General features: G+C 33.4%; 1 protein-coding gene, 1 non-coding gene and 1 pseudogene across 2 annotated transcripts; 2 read left to right on the forward strand and 1 right to left on the reverse strand.

The window, feature by feature from the left end:
- The first annotated feature begins 530 nt into the window (after window positions 1–530).
- On the forward strand, window positions 531–2,878 carry LOC146904150 (NAC domain-containing protein 59-like). The gene is made up of 3 exons (XM_085724432.1): window positions 531–764; window positions 1,433–1,731; window positions 2,235–2,878. Exons 1-3 carry the CDS (start codon window positions 569–571, stop codon window positions 2,775–2,777), a joined length of 1,038 nt encoding a protein of 345 aa, XP_085580558.1. The 5' UTR covers window positions 531–568; the 3' UTR covers window positions 2,778–2,878.
- Window positions 2,879–9,105: 6,227 nt separating this feature from the next.
- On the reverse strand, window positions 9,106–9,213 carry LOC146904151 (small nucleolar RNA R71). Its single transcript, XR_015020897.1, has one exon. It is a non-coding gene; the product is annotated as a small nucleolar RNA R71 (small nucleolar RNA).
- A 10,635-nt stretch (window positions 9,214–19,848) lies between these two features.
- On the forward strand, window positions 19,849–22,631 carry LOC146904152 (NAC domain-containing protein 59-like; annotated as a pseudogene).
- Window positions 22,632–23,287: the final 656 nt, after the last annotated feature.

Genomic DNA, 23,287 nt, shown 5'->3' on the forward strand with positions numbered 1-23,287 from the left:
AACAGTTTTGGTCCTTCTGAAGTTAACATAAATTTTTAAATGATTTTTGGCAACATTTGTAGACCATTATAAAACGTTTCTCCCCATACAATTTAGAACTTTTTAACATATTTTTATTACTATTAAGTTTTTCTTTTCATCATCATCATTTCGCAATTTTCATCTTTCAACTTTTAACATACTAAACCACGCACTTACAACATAATACACACTTCTAAAAGCATAAAATGTTAAACCCTCCCTAAATTTCATTATGAGCCACATTTTGCATGCCTAAAAGTTCACTATTTAAGGAGTTTTGTATTCTTACAACTCACCATCCTTATCAATTTTATCAAAACAAACTGTCTCTCACATCATTCACTCTCTTCTTTTTCAACTTTTTCTTTACATCATTCAACCGAAGTTTTTTTTTTATCATCACTCCTCCCTTCATTTTCAAACTTTAATAGGTTGATATCAGTCATTCATGTTATTAAGATTTGCAGAATTAAATTTTTTATGCTTGTTTTTATTCTACTTAGTTTTTAACTTGCTTCTTTGATGAAACAGAGGACTTTAGTGCAGGATGGGATCAAATGAGTATGTTTCCAATCAAAAAATGGAAAATGAAAAGGTCAAATTTGATGCTGGTTTTCGATTCTTTCCGACCGATGAAGAGCTTATAAATCAATACCTTGTCAAGAAGGTTGATGACAATAGCTTCTGTGCTATAGCTATTGCTGAAGTTGATATGAATAAGTTTGAACCATGGGATTTACCAGGTGAATTTAATGTTTTTTATAGGCAAATATTAGTTGTTTTTATATAATATTATAGGATTAATAGTGTTTTTACCCCCTATAATATAGACCATTTCCGGGTTTCAAAATACCCCCCTAGGTCATCTGACTATACAAAATCAATGATATGGCAGGGGGTAAACCGAAATTTGCTCAAAGTACCAGGGGGTAAACCAAAATTTGCTCAAATTACAAGGGGGTAAACTGAACCAAAGAGGACGACGAACAACGTCGTACTAAGACGACGAAATCATAAAAACATACCAAAGAAGGCTTAAATTATGTGAAGTCACTTATTTATCTAAAAAAAGAAAGAAAAACAATTTGGAGTGGTGATTCCGGGACAAAATTAAACCTAAACCACCCTTCATTTGTAAGGAGAAAAGAGAGTGGTTTAATTACACCTTAGATATATTCTCGTTTCTTACTTTGATGGTTATATGTTTTCTCTTAATTACTATGTACCACTGACACATCATAATGTGTTAGGTATATGCACCAACATGACACTAATAGACGTGGTTAAATTTAATTATTTTATTTTTTAAAGTGATTATGAGTGTCAATTTTGTCAGTGTCATGTCCAATGTATGTATGTCTTTCAACGTTTCATAACTTAATTATGCTTTCTTATTTTTTGGTTTATTCAGTGATGGCTAAAATGGGAGAAACGGAATGGTATTTTTTCTGTGTGAGGGACAGAAAATACCCAACTGGTCAAAGGACCAATAGAGCTACTAATGCTGGCTATTGGAAAGCAACAGGCAAAGACAAAGAGATTTACAAGGGAAATTCATTAATCGGGATGAAAAAAACACTGGTTTTCTACATAGGAAGAGCTCCAAGAGGTGAAAAATCCAACTGGGTCATGCATGAATACCGATTGGAGGGTAACTCACTCTCTAAGCACAACCTTTTTCCTGAGCACAACCGATCCACACATGGAATGGTAATATTGCTATATTTTTTATTACTTTGTTTTTGTCAATGATTTCTACTTTGACTATAGGTGAAAATTTATTAGTGTATGTTCACATCGACCATGTGTTTGACATAATTACGTTATATTACCGTGATTTTGAAAAGAATTATTTTTTTTAAATTTTAACAAAGTTAGCATTTTATCATTGTCAAACTTATCGTCGATCCAAACAATTACTAAGATCTGTTTGTAACAAATTATAAAAATTTAATTTCCTTTTTCTAAATAAAGTAAACTATTTTATGTTTGATCACCATGATAAATGTAACCTTTATCAAAAAATCAATTATAAAATATAAATTTTAGAGAAACTACTGGAAACAACTTTTTGTTTGAAACATATATAATATTCTTTCAAATAGTATTTTATTTAAAAACACTTTAATAAATGAATGAATACTAAATAATGATAGTGTTTTTTAAATAATGTCTTTTTCCCATTTAATATTAATGTGTAACCTTTTTTGTAGAGTGAATGGGTTGTCACTAGAGTCTTTGAGAAGCGTAATTGTGGAAAGAAAATGGATGGTTCAAAACTTGGAAGGTCTAACTCCTCTAGAGAAGGACCATCAAATACTATTGCATCTCTATTGTCTCCATTGCTGGATTATTCTCCATACAATAGTGAAAATCAAACCACTATTTCTGATTTCTCTAATGTGTTGAATTCATTCACCAATCCAAATCAAACAGAGAAACCAAAAACACAAGAAGACAACATTGTTCATAACAATGAAACTAGTATCATGAACATTTCATCCTCTTCAAAACAAATGGATGTTTACCCTTTAACTGAAGCAACAATTGCTGATTCCAACCAAACCTCAATGGTCGGGAATTCATCAAACTTTTTCTTCTCCCAAGAGTTTTCTTTTGGGAGAGACTTTGATGCTGATGCTGATATCTCATCTGTGGTATATGGAAATGACATGCTTCAAAGGTGGTCGGGGAATCAAGATTTGTCACCAGCTTCTACTCGACTTGCAGCCAATGATAGCTTCGGAGATTTCTGATTACAAACAAAATTTCATGTTGGTAGTGTGTCTGCATGTCTTTTTATCTATTTGGTAGTCTCAACGGTCAAATTATCTCTTGTATAATATCCGTTTTATCATGTGTGTTGTATCTATTTTATCTGAACGTGTCTAAATTTCAGTTGTAATAGATATATTCATGTTGTATGTTTTCAAATTAAAATTTAAAAAGTGTGTTGTTAAAGATAAAATTATAAAGAAAAGTATCCGACAAGATTGATAGTTACTTTAAAAGTTTTCTAAAACAATTAATTTTATGCTAAATGAATAGATAAATTGATCAACAATGAGTGTGTTTGATTTGCAAAATATTGTTGGTGTGATTTTGTTTTTGCAGAAAATCTGATTTCTCTTAGATTTGTTTAGGCAAATTTTCATGTCTTTAACTTATGCCAAGATTGTAAACCAAATTTCTTTAGCAAAGTGAGGTTTCATCATATTTCATGAAAAAGTTGATTATTTCAAGAATAACTTTATCCTAGTACACATCCTTGAAAAAGAAGTATAATGTACTTGATTAATGAATAACAAAGGACACCGGATATAGCGTCCTTTTTCAAGCTTGTAATAACTTCAATCAAACTGTGGGATTTTAATAAATTATCAGGTGTATTGTATGATGTCCCTTTTATCAGGTTTAGAGGCGGTGGTTCGAGAACGATCACGTGCGCGTGAAAGGGGCGTGTAACAGAATCAGTGAAGTTGCTTTTAAAAATATTTCTTTTATATTAAAGGAAATGATAAATTGATTAATGATGAGTGTGTTTGATTTGCAAAATAAAAATAAGAGACCGGACAAAACAACTTTGTGGTTGTCCTTAAATGATACCATAAATATAAACCAATATTCTTTACCAAAGTGAGATTTCATAACATTTCATGAAAAAGTTGAGTATTACAAAAATCACTTTGGATTATTAGACAACCTTGAAGAAGTAGAATTGTGAATGATGAATGGAGTAGAGGCGTATGGAAGGAGGTACTGGGGGCTTTGGTAGCATCTACAAAGAGCGGAAAAATGGGCGTGAGTGTCCGTCTTTTCGGCTAATAATATATAAAATTCAAACATTAGAACATTATACGTAAAAGTTGAATCCAAATCAAATTACAGAAATATTAAGTTCAATTAACATAACATTCATTAACGACACTAAAATTAAATATCATCATAGTTTTTGTTTTTTTTTTTGTTTTTTGGGTTAATTAAGTTTTTAGTCCCTGTAAATATTCATAGTTTTGTTTTTAGTCCCTACAAAATGAAATCGCACTTTTTAGTCCCAGTGACATTTTCCTTAAGCATTTTAGGGACCAAAATGTTGATGGAAATTTTTGACAGGGACTAAAAATGTTGATGGAAAAATTTATAGGGACTAAAAATGCTGATGGAAATTTTATAGGGACTAAAAAATGTGATTTTATTTTATAGGAACTAAAAACAAAATTCTGAATATTTACAAGGATCATTTACTTAATTAACCCTATTATTTTTTAAGGAAAAATATCATCATAGCCATTGAGGTTTATTTCTCCATAATCATATATGGAAAATTGTTTTTTTTGACAACCAAAACTTCCTAAAAACATATGGAAAATACTTAAATGCCCTCAGCGGTAGTTAACTACAGCTAAGCAACCGACAACAGTTAACTATTGTTGAGCCCCGGCCGTAGTTAACTACCGTCGCGATTTCATGATATTTTCATGATACTTAAATCAAGCTCACTTTCATGATACAACGCTAAGCTCAATATTTTTAAGAAATCAAGCTCACTTTCATGATACAACGCTAATATGTTAAAATACTTCTATTGTGTTAAATTTATTGCTGTCCGTAACTAATGCCATGATTATAAACCAAATTTCTTTGTCCTCGTGAGCTTAGCTCAGATGGTATGGACAATGCATAAAATATGCAAGGTCAGGGGTTTCAGGGGTTCGAATCCCGGCCACCACAAAAAAAAAAAAATTAAATTTCTTTAGCACGGCCACCACAAAAAAAAAATCAAATTTCTTTAGCAAAGTGAGGTTTCATTATATTTCATGAAAAAGTCGATTATTTCAAGAATAACTTTAGCCTAGTAGACATCCTTGCAGAAGAAGAAGTAATGTACATGATTAATGAATAACAACGGAAACCGGATTTAGGGTCCTTTATCCTTCTTTTAATAACTTCAATCAAACTGTGGGCTTTTAATAAATTATCAGGTGTATTGTATGGCGTCCTTTTTCCGGCTTTTAATAACTTCAATCAAACCGGATATAGCGTCCCTTTTCCGGCTTTGCCCGTTTTATCAAGTGTATTGTGTCTATTTTATATGTACTTATCTAAATTTCAGTTGTGATATATATATATATATATATATATATATATATATATATATATATATATAATCATTTTGCATTTTTCAAATTCAAATTTAAACAATTTGCGTTTTTGAAGATAAACTTGTGAAGAAAAGTAGCTGACTAATTAAGATTGATAGTTATTTTCAAAGTTGCTTTTAATAATATTTCTTTTATGTTAAAGGAAATGATAAATTGATTAATGATGAGTGTGTTTGATTTTCAAAATAAAAATAAGAGACCGGACAAAACATCTTTGCGGTTGTCCTTAAATGATACCATGAATATAAACCAAAATTCTTTACCAAAGTGAGATTTCGTTACATTTCATGAAAAAGTTGATTATTACAAGAATCACTTTAGATTAGTAAACAACCTTGAAGAAGTAGAATTGTGAAGGATGAATGGAATAGAGGCGTATGGAAGGAGGTACTGGGGATTTTGGTAGCATCTACAAAGAGCGGAAAAACGGGCATGTAAGTGTCTGTCTTCTCGCTAGTAATATATAAAATTCTAACATTAGAATATTATACATAAAAGTTAAATCCAAATCAAATTACATAAAAATTAAGTTCAATTAACATAACATTCATTAACGACACTAAAATTAAATATCATCATAGTATTTTTATTTTTTTTTAAGGAAAATATCATCATAGCCATTGAGGTTTATTTCTCCATAATCAAATATGACATTGAAAAAATAGTTTTTTTTTTTAGGTCACATTGAAAAAATAGTTGTGTGTAGTCAATTTGTACTGGATCCATTTCTTACGAGTCCTAACTGAGTATATCCCCATATTGTTGGCTAAAATAAATACAACATGGTATCTACAAAATGGCATACTCTTTTTTTTTTGGGCAGGGGTTCGAACCCCAGACCTTTGCATATATTATGCATTGTCCTTACCAACTAAGTTAAGCTCACGAGGACTAAAATGGCATACTCTATATACGCAGTTAAGGTTACCGATAACAAAATATCAATAAAAAAAATTCAAAAAAGTAAATATGTAAAAAAAAAAAAATCATGACTTCTACATTGATATTTGGAAGAAAAAAAAAATCAAGAACTACTCAGAACAAACATTGAATGAAAAATGAGAAATACAGAAACAAATTATAAAAACATAAAGTGCGCGTGAAAGGGGCGTGGAACAGAATCAGTGAAGTTGCTTTTAAAAATATTGCTTTTATATTAAAGGAAATGATAAATTGATTAATGATGAGTGTGTTTGATTTGCAAAATAAAAATAAGAGACCAGACAAAACAACTTCGTGGTTGTCCTTAAATGATACCATAAATATAAACCAATATTCTTTACCAAAGTGAGATTTCATTACATTTCATGAAAAAGTTGAGTATTACAAAAATCACTTTGGATTATTAGACAACCTTGAAGAAGTAGAATTGTGAAGGATGAATGGAGTAGAGGCGTATGGAAGGAGGTACTGGGGGCTTTGGTAGCATCTACAAAGAGCGGAAAAATGGGCGTGAGTGTCCGTCTTTTCGGCTAATAATATATAAAATTCAAACATTAGAACATTATACATAAAAGTTAAATCCAAATCAAATTACAGAAATATTAAGTTCAATTAACATAACATTCATTAACGACACTAATTTTTTTTTTGAACAAATCAAAATGATATATTAATGCTCAAAAGTGTTTCCAATCGCACAAGATGTGCAAAAAAGAAACACAACCAAAGTTACAAAGTTACAGTGTCAGATTACCCTTTGAAGGGCCATCAAAGAAACAAATTACAATAACACACCCATACATGAAAGTGGATGTTTCCACCAGTCATAATAAGAATAAGGTAATGGTGCCTGTTTGGATTTCAACCATAAAAATGAATGCTTCTTAACTTTCTCTAGGAGGGTGGATGATGTTGTTGTCGTATTTTGAAACACACGATTATTCCGCTCCTTCCAAGTGACCCAAATAGTAGCAAACCAAATAACTGTTAAGAAAAGATGAGTGGTTCTAGGCAAACCTGACATCCTGGTAAACTGAATGAAGTGGTGTCGAAGCTCACCAAGAGAAACCGAATAAATACCCAACCAAGTCTACACATTAGACCACAAGACACCAAAAATATTACAATGCAAAAAAAGATGTGAAGCCGATTCTGAGACATTACAACCCGCCACACACATGCCATCTGTTGGGATAAGGATACCCCGGTGAACCAGATTATCTTTTGTAGGAAGCCGATTGCGAAGGAGCCGCTGATGAGTCATAATTTAGTATGTTTTAATGCATTATTTAGTACCGTTTTATTTAGATTTAGCTTTATTTTATTTTAGTTTTATTTCCTTTTTTGAATATTTTACTTCAAATTGCATTTTATTTTATTTTAGGAATGAATATATGGTGGAAGGTGTCTTGGAGCAAAAGAAAGAGGACTGGAGCTGATTTGGAGCAAAAATACGAAAGATTCAGAGACAAAAATACTCTCCCCCAAAGTCAGAAGCTTGGCACGGCCTGTGCCAATGTTGGCACGGCCGTGCCACCTCCCAGGACTGCTTTTGCTTGAAGGCCAAGTTACCCTATTTTAGTTTTACCGGAATGCCCTTATAGTTGCTTAGATTTTAAGTCAATTGTAAAGCTATAAATAGAGTAGCTCTCCATCACAAATATTCATTTTTTGTTCTTGGAATAAAAGTTCACGTTATTTTATTTACTTTTATATTCTTCTTCTCGTTCTTCTCTATGTCTACAATGAACGTTAGTGAGTAGACTCTTCTTGTCTTGGGATTGTTGGATAAGTCTAATGACGTAATCCTAATCGAACCAAGCTTTAACCCTAATTTCATGTAACCGTAATTTCTAATTTAGATTCACCTTTTTAACATGAATTAACCATTATCAAACTGTAGAAGCGAAAGTGGAAGGTTTGATAATTGTTAATCCATCATCCCAAATATCAATTCATAAAGCGAAAGCGGAGCTTTGATATTGGAACAAGTGAATCTAGACAATAATTGCAAAGGCAACGAAATAGTCTTTGCAATTATTAAGACATGTGTAGTTTCAATCCTTATAAGCTTCTTCTAGTAATCAAGTCAGCAAAATAGGCTTGGTTACTAGGGGTAAACTCACACCGGACTTTTATCGGAAAGGTGAGGGGCTAAAGGGAAACCGGTCTTTAGAAATTAGGTGTAAAACATGAAATTAGAAGTTAAAGTCTTGGCTAGTGAAGGACTTGTCATTAGGATGAACCAATAATTCCAAGACTCTTTTATTTTATTATTGTTATTTCTTTTAATTAAAAATCCAAACTTTTTAACCTTTGAAACCTTCATCTAATCATTATTAAAAGTTAATTAAATTCATAACTCCCTAGCGGAACGATACTCTCTCTTACTACTATTACTTCGATAGACCGTGCACTTGCGGTTTGGCCTATCAAGTTTTTGGCACCGTTGTCGGGGAGTTATTGCAAGTTGATTATTTTTTTTTAAGGATTAGACTAAAAAGAAAAAAAAATCTTTTCCTTTATTTTATTTTATTTTATTTTATTTTCTCTTTCTTTATTTCTTTCCTTTTCTATTTCTTCTTTTATGTTTGACTTCTTGGGAAGATAATAACAATATGGCTAAAGAACGCTATCTCAAAGAGTTTGCAATCCCATCTTCAAATGAGTCATACGATGCTATTGTGTACCCAATGGTTGAGGACAATTTTGAAATAGAACCTGCACTTGTTCACTTAGTGGAACAAAATCAATTTTTTGGATCACCCACTGAGGATCCGAATTTTCATATTTCAACCTTTTTAAGACTCAGTGGAACCGTGAATGCAAACCAAGAGGTCGTAAGGCTGCACTACTTTCCTTTTTCCTTAGGGGGTAGAGATAGTTCTTGGTTTCATTCATTGGAATTTGGTTCTATCACTTCATGGCATCAAATGAAGCAAGTTTTTCTTGCCCGATTCTTTCCTCATTCTAAAACTGTTCACTTAAGGAAACAAATCATACAATTCACTCAAAAAGATGGAGAATCTCTTTACAATGCGTGGGAGCGTTTCAAAGAAATGCTTAGACTTTGTCCCCATCATGGTTTAGAGAATTGGCTTACTATTCAAATTTTTTATAATGGCCTTTTATGTACCACAAAAATTTATGTTGATGCAGCTGCAGGTGGAGCTCTAATGAATAAGAACTATACGGAGGCATACGCCTTTATTGAAGACATGGCTCAAAATCATTACAAGTGGACCGACGAGAGAGCCATCACTAGTTATTCATGCTCCAAAATGGAGGCAGGTATGTACGAAGTCTCTAGCTATGATCACCTTATTGCTAAGCTTGATGCACTAACCCAAAAATTTGAAAAACTAAATGTTAGTGCCATCAATTCTACTTCTGCATCTCCTTCTTGTGAAACCTGTGGTATATCTGGTCATGTTGGTGTTGATTGCCAACTAGGTAGTGCTATTAATGGTGTTGAGCAAATGAACTATGCTCAATACAACCAAGGGATGAGGCAAAACCAAAACTTTTACAAAAATTAAAATCCCTATGGACAAGTAGCACCACCTGGCTATGCAATCAACCAGAGAGTCGCTCAGAAATCTAATTTGAAAATTTTGTTGGAAAATTCTATTGCCAACCAAAATAAACAACTTCAAGAACTTAAAAATCAAATTGGATTTTTGAACGACTCTGTTGTCAAGCTTACATCTAAAGTGGACTCCATTTCTACTCACCAAAATTTTCTAGAGGACTCAAATCTCTCAAGTAGCCCAACAAGCGGCTACTTCATCTCAATCCTCCGAAGTCCTCCTAGACCAAACCAAAACCAACCCCAAAATCCATATAAGTGTTATTACCCTTAGGGATGGTAAACAATTAGAGGACCCCATTGTGAAAGTTAAGAACAATGAAGGATAGATAGGGAGTGATGAGCCTCAAGGTGAGAAAGCCATAGGAGAGAATGATAAGTCATTTGTTTCACCATCTCATGAGCCTAAAATTCCTTTAACACAAGAGTTGTCTAAATCCAAGTTAGATGAGCAGTTTAGAAATTTTATTGAAATACTTCCAAACAAATTGCCACCTAAACTTAAGGATACAAAGAGCTTTTCCATACCTTGTGTCATAGGATCTGAAACCATAGCAAAAGCCATGTGTGATTTTGGAGAGAATGGCAGTTTGATGTCGTTGTCCCTTTCTGAAAGATTGGGTATAGGATAGTTAAACCACTTTCTAACCGTCAACCTAATGACTCTAAACAAGCGCTTCGTGGGAGGAAACCCATGACTTTTATTGCTTTTATTTTTGTTTGTTTGTGTTATTTTAATTTATTTTGTAGGTATTTGTCCAAATATGATGCAAAAAAGTGAAAGAAATTTGAAGCCATTGACCAGAAACCAAACCCAAAAAAAAAAAATCTCACTTTTTTCCAGAAGCTTGGCACGGCTGTGCCATCCTTTTAGCAAAAAAAAAAAAAAATTGATTTTTTTTTTTCCTTATTCAAAATACCCTCTTTCATCCTTTCTCCATAACTCTCTAAACCTCACTTAAACCCAAACACCATCACTAAACCAAACATTCACCCAAAATAACCAAACATCAAAACTAAGGTCAATGGCATCCAAGAGGAAAGGTAAGGAGATTGAAGACTCCAGAAGTGGTGCAAGAAGCAATCAACAACCCGCAATCATAGGATCACATTCAAGGATCCCGAGCAAAGGAATAGGTATAAATCTCTAATCTCTAGAACTATCTCTACTTGCAGGTACCCTGATGTTAATGTTATGGATAGACTAGGAATAGAGGATAATATGATTAGACTGTTGAATAACACAACCCTGTACTTAAGTACCTTCAAAGGGTTATATAGAGTAGGAAAGATGTAGGGAATGATGAGGACTGTTGAGCTATTTATATTGAGGGCTATGCTTTATAACCATCATATTAACATTTGCTATTATTTGCTTGATTATCTTGTTTCAATTGTTAAAAAGAAACCGGATGATAAGGGTGATATAATGGTAGGTGGAATCATCACTTTTCTTGCTAGGAAGTTTGGGGTGAGTGTGAATCAAGGAATCAAGAGGATATAGGGAAACTTTTGTCTAGACTTATATACTATCACTACTTTGTCCTTAGAACCCATGAACCTACTCACAATTACCAATATGAATGGAGAATTATTAGAGCTTATTGTTTGATTATTCTACCTAATCCGGACATAACTAATCCGGAGGTGGTGGAAAATTTGTTTTATGTTGGTACTAACCCACAGGTACATAATGATGGTGATGATGATGGTAATGAAGAAGGAGGTAGGTGCAAACTTGCACGATGAGCAAGAAGCCGGTGGAAGCTATAATGATGAACGGTGGGCATGGATGCGAATCGAGGTTGAGAGAATAAGCACCGAGCAACAAAGGCAAGGTGTAGAACTTTTGGGGCTAAGAAATGATGTCCAAAGAGGCAACCGCTTGTCGGAAGAAAACAATGAGATGCTCCGAAGGATGATGCACCACTTTCATCTCCAAGGTCCTCCCTATGGACCTCAATGAGAAAATTTGAGATTTCCTCTTCCTCTCTTCCCTTCTCTCTTCTCTCCCTATCTCTCACAGGACAATGCTTCCCCTAAGTGAGTGTGTGTGTGTGTGTGTGTGTGTGGGGGGGGGGGGGGGGGGGGGGGGGGGCTAATAAAGTGTCTAGAGTCTTAGTGTTCCGAACTCCCTTCAACTTTATTCTTTTGTATTGTTTTTATAGCGAAAGGCATGATTAAGTAGCTTGTTTTTAATGTAAATCATGGCATAATTTTTTTTGTTTTGTCTCTTCTTTAAAGGTTGTTTCTTGTACATGAAAGTGGTTTCTTGTGTTTTTTGTGTTCTTGCTATACCCACATCTTGTTTTATTGTGAAAGATCTCCAATGAGAAAAGCACCCAGTTGCAATCTTTGAGCAAGTGTATGAGTAGGTATTTTAAGGAGCACGTTCTATCTTTAGTGTTAACTTAGACCCTTAAAAGTCTTTAGAGTAAAAGTAGTATAAGTTTGTGTGGGAAAATAATCAATTGTGCTTTGTTGTTATATTCTCTTAATTGTTAAAGTTAAATGGGGCGGGAGAATGGCACCAACATGTGGGGGAAAGGACAATCCCTAACTTCCTAATTGTGGTGGTGACTCCCTAATTTGAACTTAAGTTCCAAATCCCTCAAATGAGGAAAATAAATTCATCAATGCTAGGGGGAAAGGACAATTACATCCAAAAAGACTTCCTACGCGGAGATGAAATAAAAATTTTACAACACTGCTTAGGGTGATTTTGAATCTAGGGGGAAAGGACAATTACATCCAAAAAGACTTCCTATGAGGATAGATAGCCCCTAAGCACCTGCAGCCCCTTTGTGCTTAAATTGTTAATTTAATTTAATTTTAACTAAATTCCCATCACTCTTATATGAAATGAAGAAAGGACTTTTCTCGGTTACATTAGCATTAAGGATAGAACCTGTTCCTCATAAAATCTGTCTTATACAGGAGCAAGAAAAAGGTTGGATTGCACACACACACTCACTTAAGACTTGATGTTGGGTTGAATAGGTTCACGAGGAATGTTTGAAATTGTGATTAGTGTACTTGAAACAAAACCTTCAAAGAGACATGTTGTTTTCAATTGCATTGCCATAATTAATCTTTTTGTTGCTGCTCTGTCCATTGGCTTTTGCTTGAGGACAAGCAAAGATTCAAGTGTGGGGGAGTTTGATGAGTCATAATTTAGTCTGTTTTAATGCATTATTTAGTACCGTTTTATTTAGATTTAGTTTTATTTTATTTTAGTTTTATTTCCTTTTTTGAATATTTTACTTCAAATTGCATTTTATTTTATTTTAGGAACGAATATATGGTGGAAGGTGTCTTGGAGCAAAAGAAAGAGGACTGGAGCTGATTTGGAGCAAAAATACGAAAGATTCGGAGACAAAAATACTCTCCCCCAAAGTCAGAAGCTTGGCACGGCCGTGCCACCTCCCAGGACTGCTTTTGCTGCTTTTGCTTGAAGGCCAAGTTACCCTGTTTTTGTTTTACCGGAATGCCCTTATAGTTGCTTAGATTTTAAGTCAATTGTAAAGCTATAAATAGAGTAGCTCTCCATCACAAATATTCATCTTTTGTTCTTGGAATAAAAGTTCACTTTATTTTATTTACTTTTATATTCTTCTTCTTCTTCTCCTTCTTCTCTATGTCTACAATGATCGTTAGTGAGTAGACTCTTCTTGTCTTGGGATTGTTGGATAAGTCTAATGACGTAATCCTAATCGAACCAAGCTTTAACCCTAATTTCATGTAACCGTAATTTCTAATTTAGATTCACCGTTTTAACATGAATTAACCATTATCAAACTGTAGAAGCGAAAGTGGAGGGTTTGATAATTGTTAATCCATCATCCCAAATATCAATTCATAAAGCAAAAGCGGAGCTTTGATATTGGAACAAGTGAATCTAGACAATAATTGCAAAGGCAGCGAAATAGTCTTTGCAATTATTGAGACATGTGTAGTTTCAATCCTTATAAGCTTCTTCTAGTAATCAAGTCAGCGAAATAGGCTTGGTTACTAGGGGTAAACTCACACCGGACTTTTATCGGAAAGGTGAGGGGCTAAAGGGAAACCGGTCTTTAGAAATTAGGTGTAAAACATGAAATTAGAAGTTAAAGTCTTGGCTAGTGAAGGACTTGTCATTAGGATGAACCAATAATTCCAAGACTCTTTTATTTTATTATTGTTATTTCTTTTAATTAAAAATCCAAACTTTTTAACCTTTGAAACCTTCATCTAATCATTATTAAAAGTTAATTAAATTCATAACTCCCTAGCAGAACGATACTCTCTCTTACTACTATTACTTCGATAGACCGTGCACTTGCGGTTTGGCCTATCAGCCGCCATCTCAACAAAGACACCTTTGACAGAATATACTTGGACCAAACGTCATCAACCTGAGACCTATCAACCATGGCGTCTGAATCAGTGATAAAGCGGTAAGCTGCTTTCACCGAGTACCCTTGAACCGGATCTAGCATCCATCTCCAAGAATCCTGAACAGAGTCCTGCAAAATAATGTTACATAAAAGAGCTTCACACTCCCTCACACTCTCCTCCTCCCAAGCATACAAACGACGTCTCCAAACCCATGCCCAACCATTACCGTCCCACCCTAACCGCCAACGACACTAAAATTAAATATCATCATAGTTTTTTTTTTTGGGTTAATTAAGTTTTTAGTCCCTGTAAATATTCACAATTTTGTTTTTAGTCCCTACAAAATAAAATCGCACTTTTTAGTCCCTGTGACATTTTCCGTATGCATTTTAGGGACCAAAATGTTGATGGAAATTTTTGACAGGGACTAAAAATGTTGATGGAAAAATTTATAGGGACTAACAATGCTGATGGAAAATTTCATAGGGACTAAAAGGTGTGATTTTATTTTATAGGGACTAAAAACAAAATTCTGAATATTTACAAGGATCATTCACTTAATTAACCCTATTATTTTTTTAAGGAAAAATATCATCATAGCCATTGAGGTTTATTTCTCCATAATCATATATGGAAAATTGTTTTTTTTTTTTTACAACCAAAACTTCCTAAAAACACATGGAAAATACTTAAATGCCCTTAGCGGTAGTTAACTATAGATGAGCAACCGACAACAGTTAACTACTGTTGAGCCCCGGCCGTAGTTAACTACCGTCGCGATTTTCCCCAAAACCAGTAAAGCCCTACCTCCTATTCATTCATCACCTTACATCGCCTATACCATGCCTCCAAAAAAATCCCCAATTTCAATTTTTTTTCCTTCCAAATCTTGGTTCCAAATCATTGTAGAAGGATTTCTAGAATGTTTCTACACACATTTGACGACTAGAAATAGGTATTGCATCTTTAAACTCGTTTCCATTGAGTTATTTATCTGCAAAAAAATTTCTACTGATATGCAGCTTAGCGGTAGTTAACTACCGCTGCGGATGATGATCCAGCTGCAGTTAACCACCGATGGGGACTTAGAATTTTTTCAATTTTTTAAGGCATAATGCTTATTGCCTAATTCTTAAGTAATAGTGTCTGAACTGTTTTATATTGTGAACACCATTGAATGTATATCAAGTGTTCAACCAAACAATTATTTCTTTGTAATTTTTGTTTGTTAGAAGTTTATTGCTTGTGTGCTTGAGCATAAGAAGTCTCTTGCTTGTGTGCTTGAGCAATTGTAATCTTGTGTGATTATAGTGAAAAATCTCTCGTAAGTGACATGGGGACTGAACTACTTCCGGATTGTGGAAGGAACCAAGATAATTGCTTGTGTCTTCTTCTCTCTCTCTCTCTCTCTCTCTCTCTCTCTCTCTCAATATCTTTATTATCCGCTGCACTTAAATCTGAACTCCGCTTCAGACTCTGAACTCTATCAGACTCTGAACTCTAGATTTAGTTAAAAAGAAGAAAAATCTAACACAATTCAACTTCCTTCTTGTATTTTTCTCACCTTCATAATATATGTTTTTGCTTATAATAGTGATCAGAGAGTATAATCTTTTCAGGGGAAATATCATCATAGTCATTTAGGTCTGTTTCTCCATAATGAAACATGACACTGAAAAAAATAATGGTTTGTGGAAAATTTGTGCTGGATCGAATTCTTATGAGTACACCCCCATAGTATAGACAAATATCATACTTATATCTAATCTTTGTTAACATTGTTAATGACTTTGCAAACCCTAACCCTAAAGTTTTTGGCTCCAATTCATTCTGGCCATTGGGTGGATCTTTAACCTTGAGATACACTTCCAATGCAGAAAGTCACGCCTCATTATTGCTAGCATTTTCCAAAGCTTTATTTTCTTTGTTGGCTTCTTTGAAACTCATTATCCTCCAATTCCTAGATTGACTCCACACTTATCGATGCCCACCTCTTTCTCCTTCATTTTTAACGTTCTCTTCTCTCCCATTATTCCTTCTTTACGTTTTGGAATTCAGATTGCTTTTACTCAAAAAAACCTCTTCCCCCTTTGAGTTGTTCATCTTCCACCTTACTCTCGACATTCAAACAAGAATTCCCTCCAGTCGCCGCAGCTTTCTCCTGTCGCCGCTCTCTCTCTCTCTCTCTCTCTCTCTCTCTCTCTCTCTCTCTCCGTCTCGAACATCAATTCTTTTTTATTCCTTCGTTTTTCAAGTTTGTGGATATTGCAAAGTTTCTTTCAAGGAAACTAATTTACCCAATTATGCTCTCGTTACTCTTCACCTTCAATTTCCTTCTTCAACTCCAAACTTTGTTTTCTAGGGCATGGTTGTTCTCCCAAGCATGTTTGCACATGATTTTGGGGACCAAATTGAATGCTACACAAGGCTGGTGGAGTCATACGTGTTGCAGGGTGTTGTCGCCGTAGTTTTGAACTGTTTTAAATCTTGGATGTGTAACCTTGATCTGTCAAGCCTATCGCCGTAGTTTTGAACTTTTTTTCCTTTTTTTTTTGCGATCTGTTATGTACTATGGATTGATATTTATTTTTGCTCTTTTGTTGCTGTCATGTTTAATGGTTTTGGAATTTTCTGTCATCTATTTTTATTCTGTTTTTGTTACAGTTATATTGCACTGCTTCTATATCTTTTATTCTTCTATAATTATGTGTTCTTTGATTGGAGAATTAATAATATTACCATAACAAGTGGTATGAAAATGATTTACGGTATCAGAGTTGAAATCTGATAAATTACAGGGAAAAATTATGAAATGCAGTAATGTTTAAAATAGCGTTTTGGTGTAAGACACTAATTATATGTTTTAAATTGCGGCGTTTACCTCCATGACTATATTGATAAGTTGTACTTACGTAATTGGAGTAAGCATAAATATTCATTATTGAACATTATTGAATTCTGCAACTGATATAGAAACAATATATAATTAGCGCCACTTCAAAAAATTGTTATTATTTTGAATGACTAACTGAATAGTATAATATTTTTGACGGAGTACGTATATAATTATGAATGTCCCAATTTTTTTTGTTTCTATATATGCCTTCATTGTTTATTATTTTTGGCTTAGTGAAGTGCATTTTCATTCTAATTGTTGTTACTATTTCAGGTAAAAATTTTATTTGGAGAGCCATGTCGTTTGCTTTGCGCTCAAGAAACTTTTATATGTTGAATTGTTTTATTTTCTATGTAACGGATCATACCGTAATATATTAGCTTCTCCGGTGTTTATGACCCAGGCGGTAGCACTGTAACATCCCAGACTGCTTTTAGGATTGCCGACTAACCCCACAAACCAACACGAGTCTTTTCAGCGTGTTTTGTCCTCACTCGCACGCTTACCGGGAAACTTCCCGGTAGGTCACCCATCCCAAAATTGCTCCAAGTCAAGTACGCTTAACTGTGAAGTTCTTATGGAATGAGCTACCGAAAAGAAGATGCATCTTGTTGATATGGGTAGTACCTAACAATTCTTATAAGCCTTCCTTCTACCATGTAGTCCCATACCTACACAGTCTCCGGATCCCTCTCATTCCGATGTGATTCGGTTCCTCTTATTAACGTGGGGTCATCCTTACGGATAGTGCCCGTTCCAACTGGCGGGAACCTTTCGTATCCAACTGGCGGGATATTGAAAGCCACGTCGTGGGTGTTACATGCCCACCAGCTTCCGCCTGGTTCGTCCCCGAACCTACCGTACTGGGAGAGGTCTGCTCTGATACCATTTTGTAACATCCCAGACTGCTTTTAGGATTGCCGACTAACCCCACAAACCAACACGAGTCTTTTCAGCGTGTTTTGTCCTCACTCGCACGCTTACCGGGAAACTTCCCGGTAGGTCACCCATCCCAAAATTGCTCCAAGTCAAGCACGCTTAACTGTGGAGTTCTTATGGAATGAGCTACCGAAAAGAAGATGCATCTTGTTGATATGAGTAGTACCTAACAATTCTTATAAGCCTTCCTTCAACCATGTAGTCCCATACCTACACGGCCTCCGGATCCCTCTCATTCCGAAGTGATTCGGTTCCTCTTATTAACGTGGGGCCATCCTTACGGATAGTGCCTGTTCCAACTGGCGGGAACCTTTTGTATCCAACTGGCGGGATATCGAAAGCCACGTCGTGGGTGTTACAAGCACGGGTAAAAGTTCTAGTTAATACAAAATGGTATATACAAAATATCATACTTACATCCACAATTAAGGTTAGTGAGAACAAAATATCAAGAATAAAACTAAAAAAAGTATAAATATGTAAAAAAAAAACCATGACTTCCTTATTGATATTTGAAAGAAAAAAAATCAACAACTACTGAGAACAAACATGAAAAAAGAATATGAGAAAACAATAAACACAGAATAGAAAACCAAAGGAGAAACAAATCATAAAAATATAAATAGAAAGAATAAAAACTCAATTAAGGAATCAAGGGACTAGTAGACATCCATGAAGAAGAAGAAGAAGAAACGTGAAGGGTGATGGAAGAGTGGCGTATGGAAGGAGGAACAAAGGGTTTTGGTGGCATATGTGAAGGTATTTTTATTTTAACTTTACTGCAAAGAAAAGAAGGGAGGAGGAAGGGTTATATCATAAAGGGAAAGAAGTAAAAATAGGGAATTGAGTTTGACTGAAGTCAAAACTATGTCGTTTTGGATCATATAAAAAATGGAAGAAGAAAAAAATATGAGACTGAAAACAACACTGTCTTGATCTTTATTTTTAATTAAAACATCATAGGAGAACAAAGGAAATTGGACAAACCACCACTTTTTTTGGCTTTTAATAATTTGAATAAAAATAATTTGGGCTCTGGATTTAACAAATTGGTAACTTTACAGCTCAAACTGAAACATGATAAATCTTGTTTTAATAAAAGTGCATCGGAATTAGATATTTTATTATTTGTGCTTTCAAGTATCCATGACCGAAAATTTTAATAGTATTTTCCGCCTTAAAGGCATACAATCAGGATCCACACTTCATCTTTAGGAAAGTTTAATGCACAATTATATGTTTATCTTATATCATATATTAATGGGTTAATTCCTAAAAAAGACCTCTGTAATTTGGGTGAGGTATGAAAACAGGCTCTGTAAAAGAAAAAACATAAATTCCACTCCTATAGCCTATGTGAACAATTTTAGTCCTTCTGAAGTTTATATATATTTTTAAATGATTTTTGGCAAACATGTTTAGACCTTTATAAAATGTTTCTCCCCATACAATTTAGAACTTTTTAACCTATTTTATTACTATTAAGTTTTTTTCATCATCATCATTTCACAATTTTAATCTTTCAACTTTTGAAATTTTAAACCATATGCACTTATAACATAATACACGCTTCTAAAAGCATAAAATGTTAAACCCTCCTAAATTTCATTATGATCCACACTTTGCATACCTAAAAGTTCACTATTTAAGGAGTTTTCTATTCTTACAACTCAACATCTTTATCAATTTCATCAAAACAAATTGTCTCATATCATTCACTCTCCTGTTTTTCAGCTTTTTCATTACATCATTCAACCAAAATTTTTTTTTTCTCATCACTTCTCCCTTCATTTTCAAACTTTAATAGGTTGGTATCGGTCATTCATTTTATCAAGACTTGCAGAAATAAATATTTTATACTTGTTTTTATTCTACTTAGTTTTAACTTGATTCTTTGATGAAACATAGGATTTTAGTGCAGGATGGGATCAAATGAGAATGTTTCCAGTCAAAAAATGGAAATTGAAAAGGTCAAATTTCCCGCTGGTTATCGATTCTTTCCAACTGATGAAGAGCTTATAAATCAATACCTTGTCAAGAAGGTTGATGACAATAGCTTCTGTGCTATAGCTATTGCGGAAGCTGATATGAATAAGTGTGAACCATGGGATTTGCCAGGTGAATTTAATGTTTTTTATAGGCAAATGTTAGTTGTTATTATAAATATTATATTAGTAGTCTGGATTTGAAAAACTACGTGTTGGATTTTTTTTGACAAATGAACGATGTTGATAGAGTACATTGATACAACATGCATTTAAAGTTGCTAAAAAAAGAGGATGAATTTACGAAAAAAATAGCAAAATACACAAGTCTACAAATATGACTATTCAAGTGTCAAAAATGACGCTTGCAGATCTATATCATTGATGACGCCAAAGTCATTGATTAGATCTGGACAAGATCAACGCTAATCTTTCAACCTGAATCAAATATACACCACATTAAGATGAAAAATGAAGAAAACACTATACAATGACATTAGGACGACATAATGATAAAAACATACAAAAGAAGACTTAAATTATGTGGAAATCACTTATTTCACTAAAAATGAAAGAAAAACACCCTTCATTGGTAGATCTAGAAGAAAAAGAAGAAGAAAAGTGGTGACGAGTAGGGTTTGGCGAGGAGAAAAGTGAGTGGCTTAATTACGCCTTAGATATATTGTCGTTATCTTTGATGGTTATATATTATCTCTTAATTACTATGTACCACTGACACATCATAATGTGTTAGGTATCTGCACCAACATGACACCACTAGACGTGGTTAAATTTACTTATGTTATTTTTTAAAGTGGTTATGAGTGTCGATTTGTCAGTGTCATGTCTAATGTATGTTTGTCTTTCAGCGTTTCATAACTTAATTATGCTTTCTTATTTTTTTTGGTTTATTCAGAGATGGCTAAAATGGAAGAAACAGAATGGTACTTTTTTTGTGTGAGGGACAAAAAATACCCAACTGGTCAAAGGACCAACAGAGCTACTAATGCTGGCTATTGGAAAGCAACAAGCAAAGACAAAGAGATTTACAAGGGAAATTCATTAACTGGGATGAAAAAAACACTGGTTTTCTACATAGGAAGAGCTCCGAGCGATGAACAATCCAACTGGGTCATGCATGAATACCGATTGGAGGGTAACTCACTCTCTAAGCACAACCTTTTTCCTTAGCACAACCTATCCACACATGGAATGATAATATTGCTATATTTTTTATTAATTTGTTTTTGTCAATGATTTATACTCTGTCTACTGGTGAAAATTTGTTAGTGTATGTTCACATCGACCATGTGTTTGATAGAATTACGTTTTGTTATCATGATTTTGAAGAAAAAAAATTACTTTTAAATTTTAACAAAGTTACATTTTATCATTGTCAAACTTATCGTCGATCCAAACATTTACTAAAGACCTGTTAGTAACAAATTATAAAAATAATGATTTTGATATATATATATATATATAATTACGAGATTAATTTCCTTTTTCTAAATAAAGTAAACTATTTTATGTTCGATCACCATAATAAAAGTAACTTTTTAAAAAAAATCAATTATAAAATATAAATTTTAGGGAAACTACTGGAAACAACTTTTATGTGTTTGATAGAATTACGTTTTGTTATCATGATTTTGAAGAAAAAAAATTACTTTTAAATTTTAACAAAGTTACATTTTATCATTGTCAAACTTATCGTCGATCCAAACATTTACTAAAGACCTGTTAGTAACAAATTATAAAAATAATGATTTTGATATATATATATATATATATATATAAATATATATATATATATATATATATATATATATATATAATTACGAGATTAATTTCCTTTTTCTAAATAAAGTAAACTATTTTATGTTCGATCACCATAATAAAAGTAACTTTTTAAAAAAAATCAATTATAAAATATAAATTTTAGGGAAACTACTGGAAACAACTTTTTGTTTGAAACATATATAATATTCTTTCAAATAGTATTTTATTTTAAAAATACTTTAATAAATGAATAAAAACTAAATAATGATAGTTTTTTTTTATTTAATGTTGATGAGTTAACCTTTTTTGTAGAGTGAATGGGTTGTCACTAGAGTCTTTGAGAAGCGTAATCATGGAAAGAAAATGAATGGTTCAAAACTTGGAAGGTCTAACTCCTCTAGAGATGGACGTTCAATTACTAATGCATCTCTATTGACTTCATACAATAGTGAAAATCAAATCACTAATTCTGATTTCTCTCATGTGTTGAATTCATTCACCAATCCAAATCAAACAGAGAAACCAAAAACACAAGAAGACAACATTGTTCATAACAATGAAACTAGTATCATGAACATTTCATCCTCTTCAAAACAAATGGATGTTTACCCTTTAACTGAAGCAACAATTGCTGATTCCAACCAAACCTCAATGGTCGGGAATTCATCAAACTTTTTCTTCTCCCAAGAGTTTTCTTTTGGGAGAGACTTTGATGCTGATGCTGATATCTCATCTGTGGTATATGGAAATGACATGCTTCAAAGGTGGTCGGGGAATCAAGATTTGTCACCAGCTTCTACTCGACTTGCAGCCAATGATAGCTTCTGAGATTTCTGATTACAAACAAAATTTCATGTTGGTAGTGTGTCTGCATGTCTTTTTATCTATTTGGTAGTCTCAACGGTCAAATTATCTCTTGTATAATATCCGTTTTATCATGTGTGTTGTATCTATTTTATCTGAACGTGTCTAAATTTCAGTTGTAATAGATATATTCATGTTGTATGTTTTCAAATTAAAATTTAAAAAGTGTGTTGTTAAAGATAAAATTATAAAGAAAAGTATCCGACAAGATTGATAGTTACTTTAAAAGTTTTCTAAAACAATTAATTTTATGCTAAATGAATAGATAAATTGATCAACAATGAGTGTGTTTGATTTGCAAAATATTGTTGGTGTGATTTTGTTTTTGCAGAAAATCTGATTTCTGTTAGATTTGTTTAGGCAAATTTTCATGTCCTTAACTTATGCCAAGATTGTAAACCAAATTTCTTTAGCAAAGTGAGGTTTCATCATATTTCATGAAAAAGTTGATTATTTCAAGAATAACTTTATCCTAGTACACATCCTTGAAAAAGAAGTATAATGTACTTGATTAATGAATAACAAAGGACACCGGATATAGCGTCCTTTTTCAAGCTTGTAATAACTTCAATCAAACTGTGGGATTTTAATAAATTATCAGGTGTATTGTATGATGTCCCTTTTATCAGGTTTAGAGGCGGTGGTTCGAGAACGATCACGTGCGCGTGAAAGGGGCGTGGAACAGAATCAGTGAAGTTGCTTTTAAAAATATTTCTTTTATATTAAAGGA

The sequence above is a fragment of the Medicago sativa genome, chromosome 7 (assembly GCF_051527215.1).
Source record: "Medicago sativa cultivar Bolivia chromosome 7, Bolivia_mono, whole genome shotgun sequence".
Lineage (NCBI taxonomy): Eukaryota > Viridiplantae > Streptophyta > Magnoliopsida > Fabales > Fabaceae > Medicago > Medicago sativa.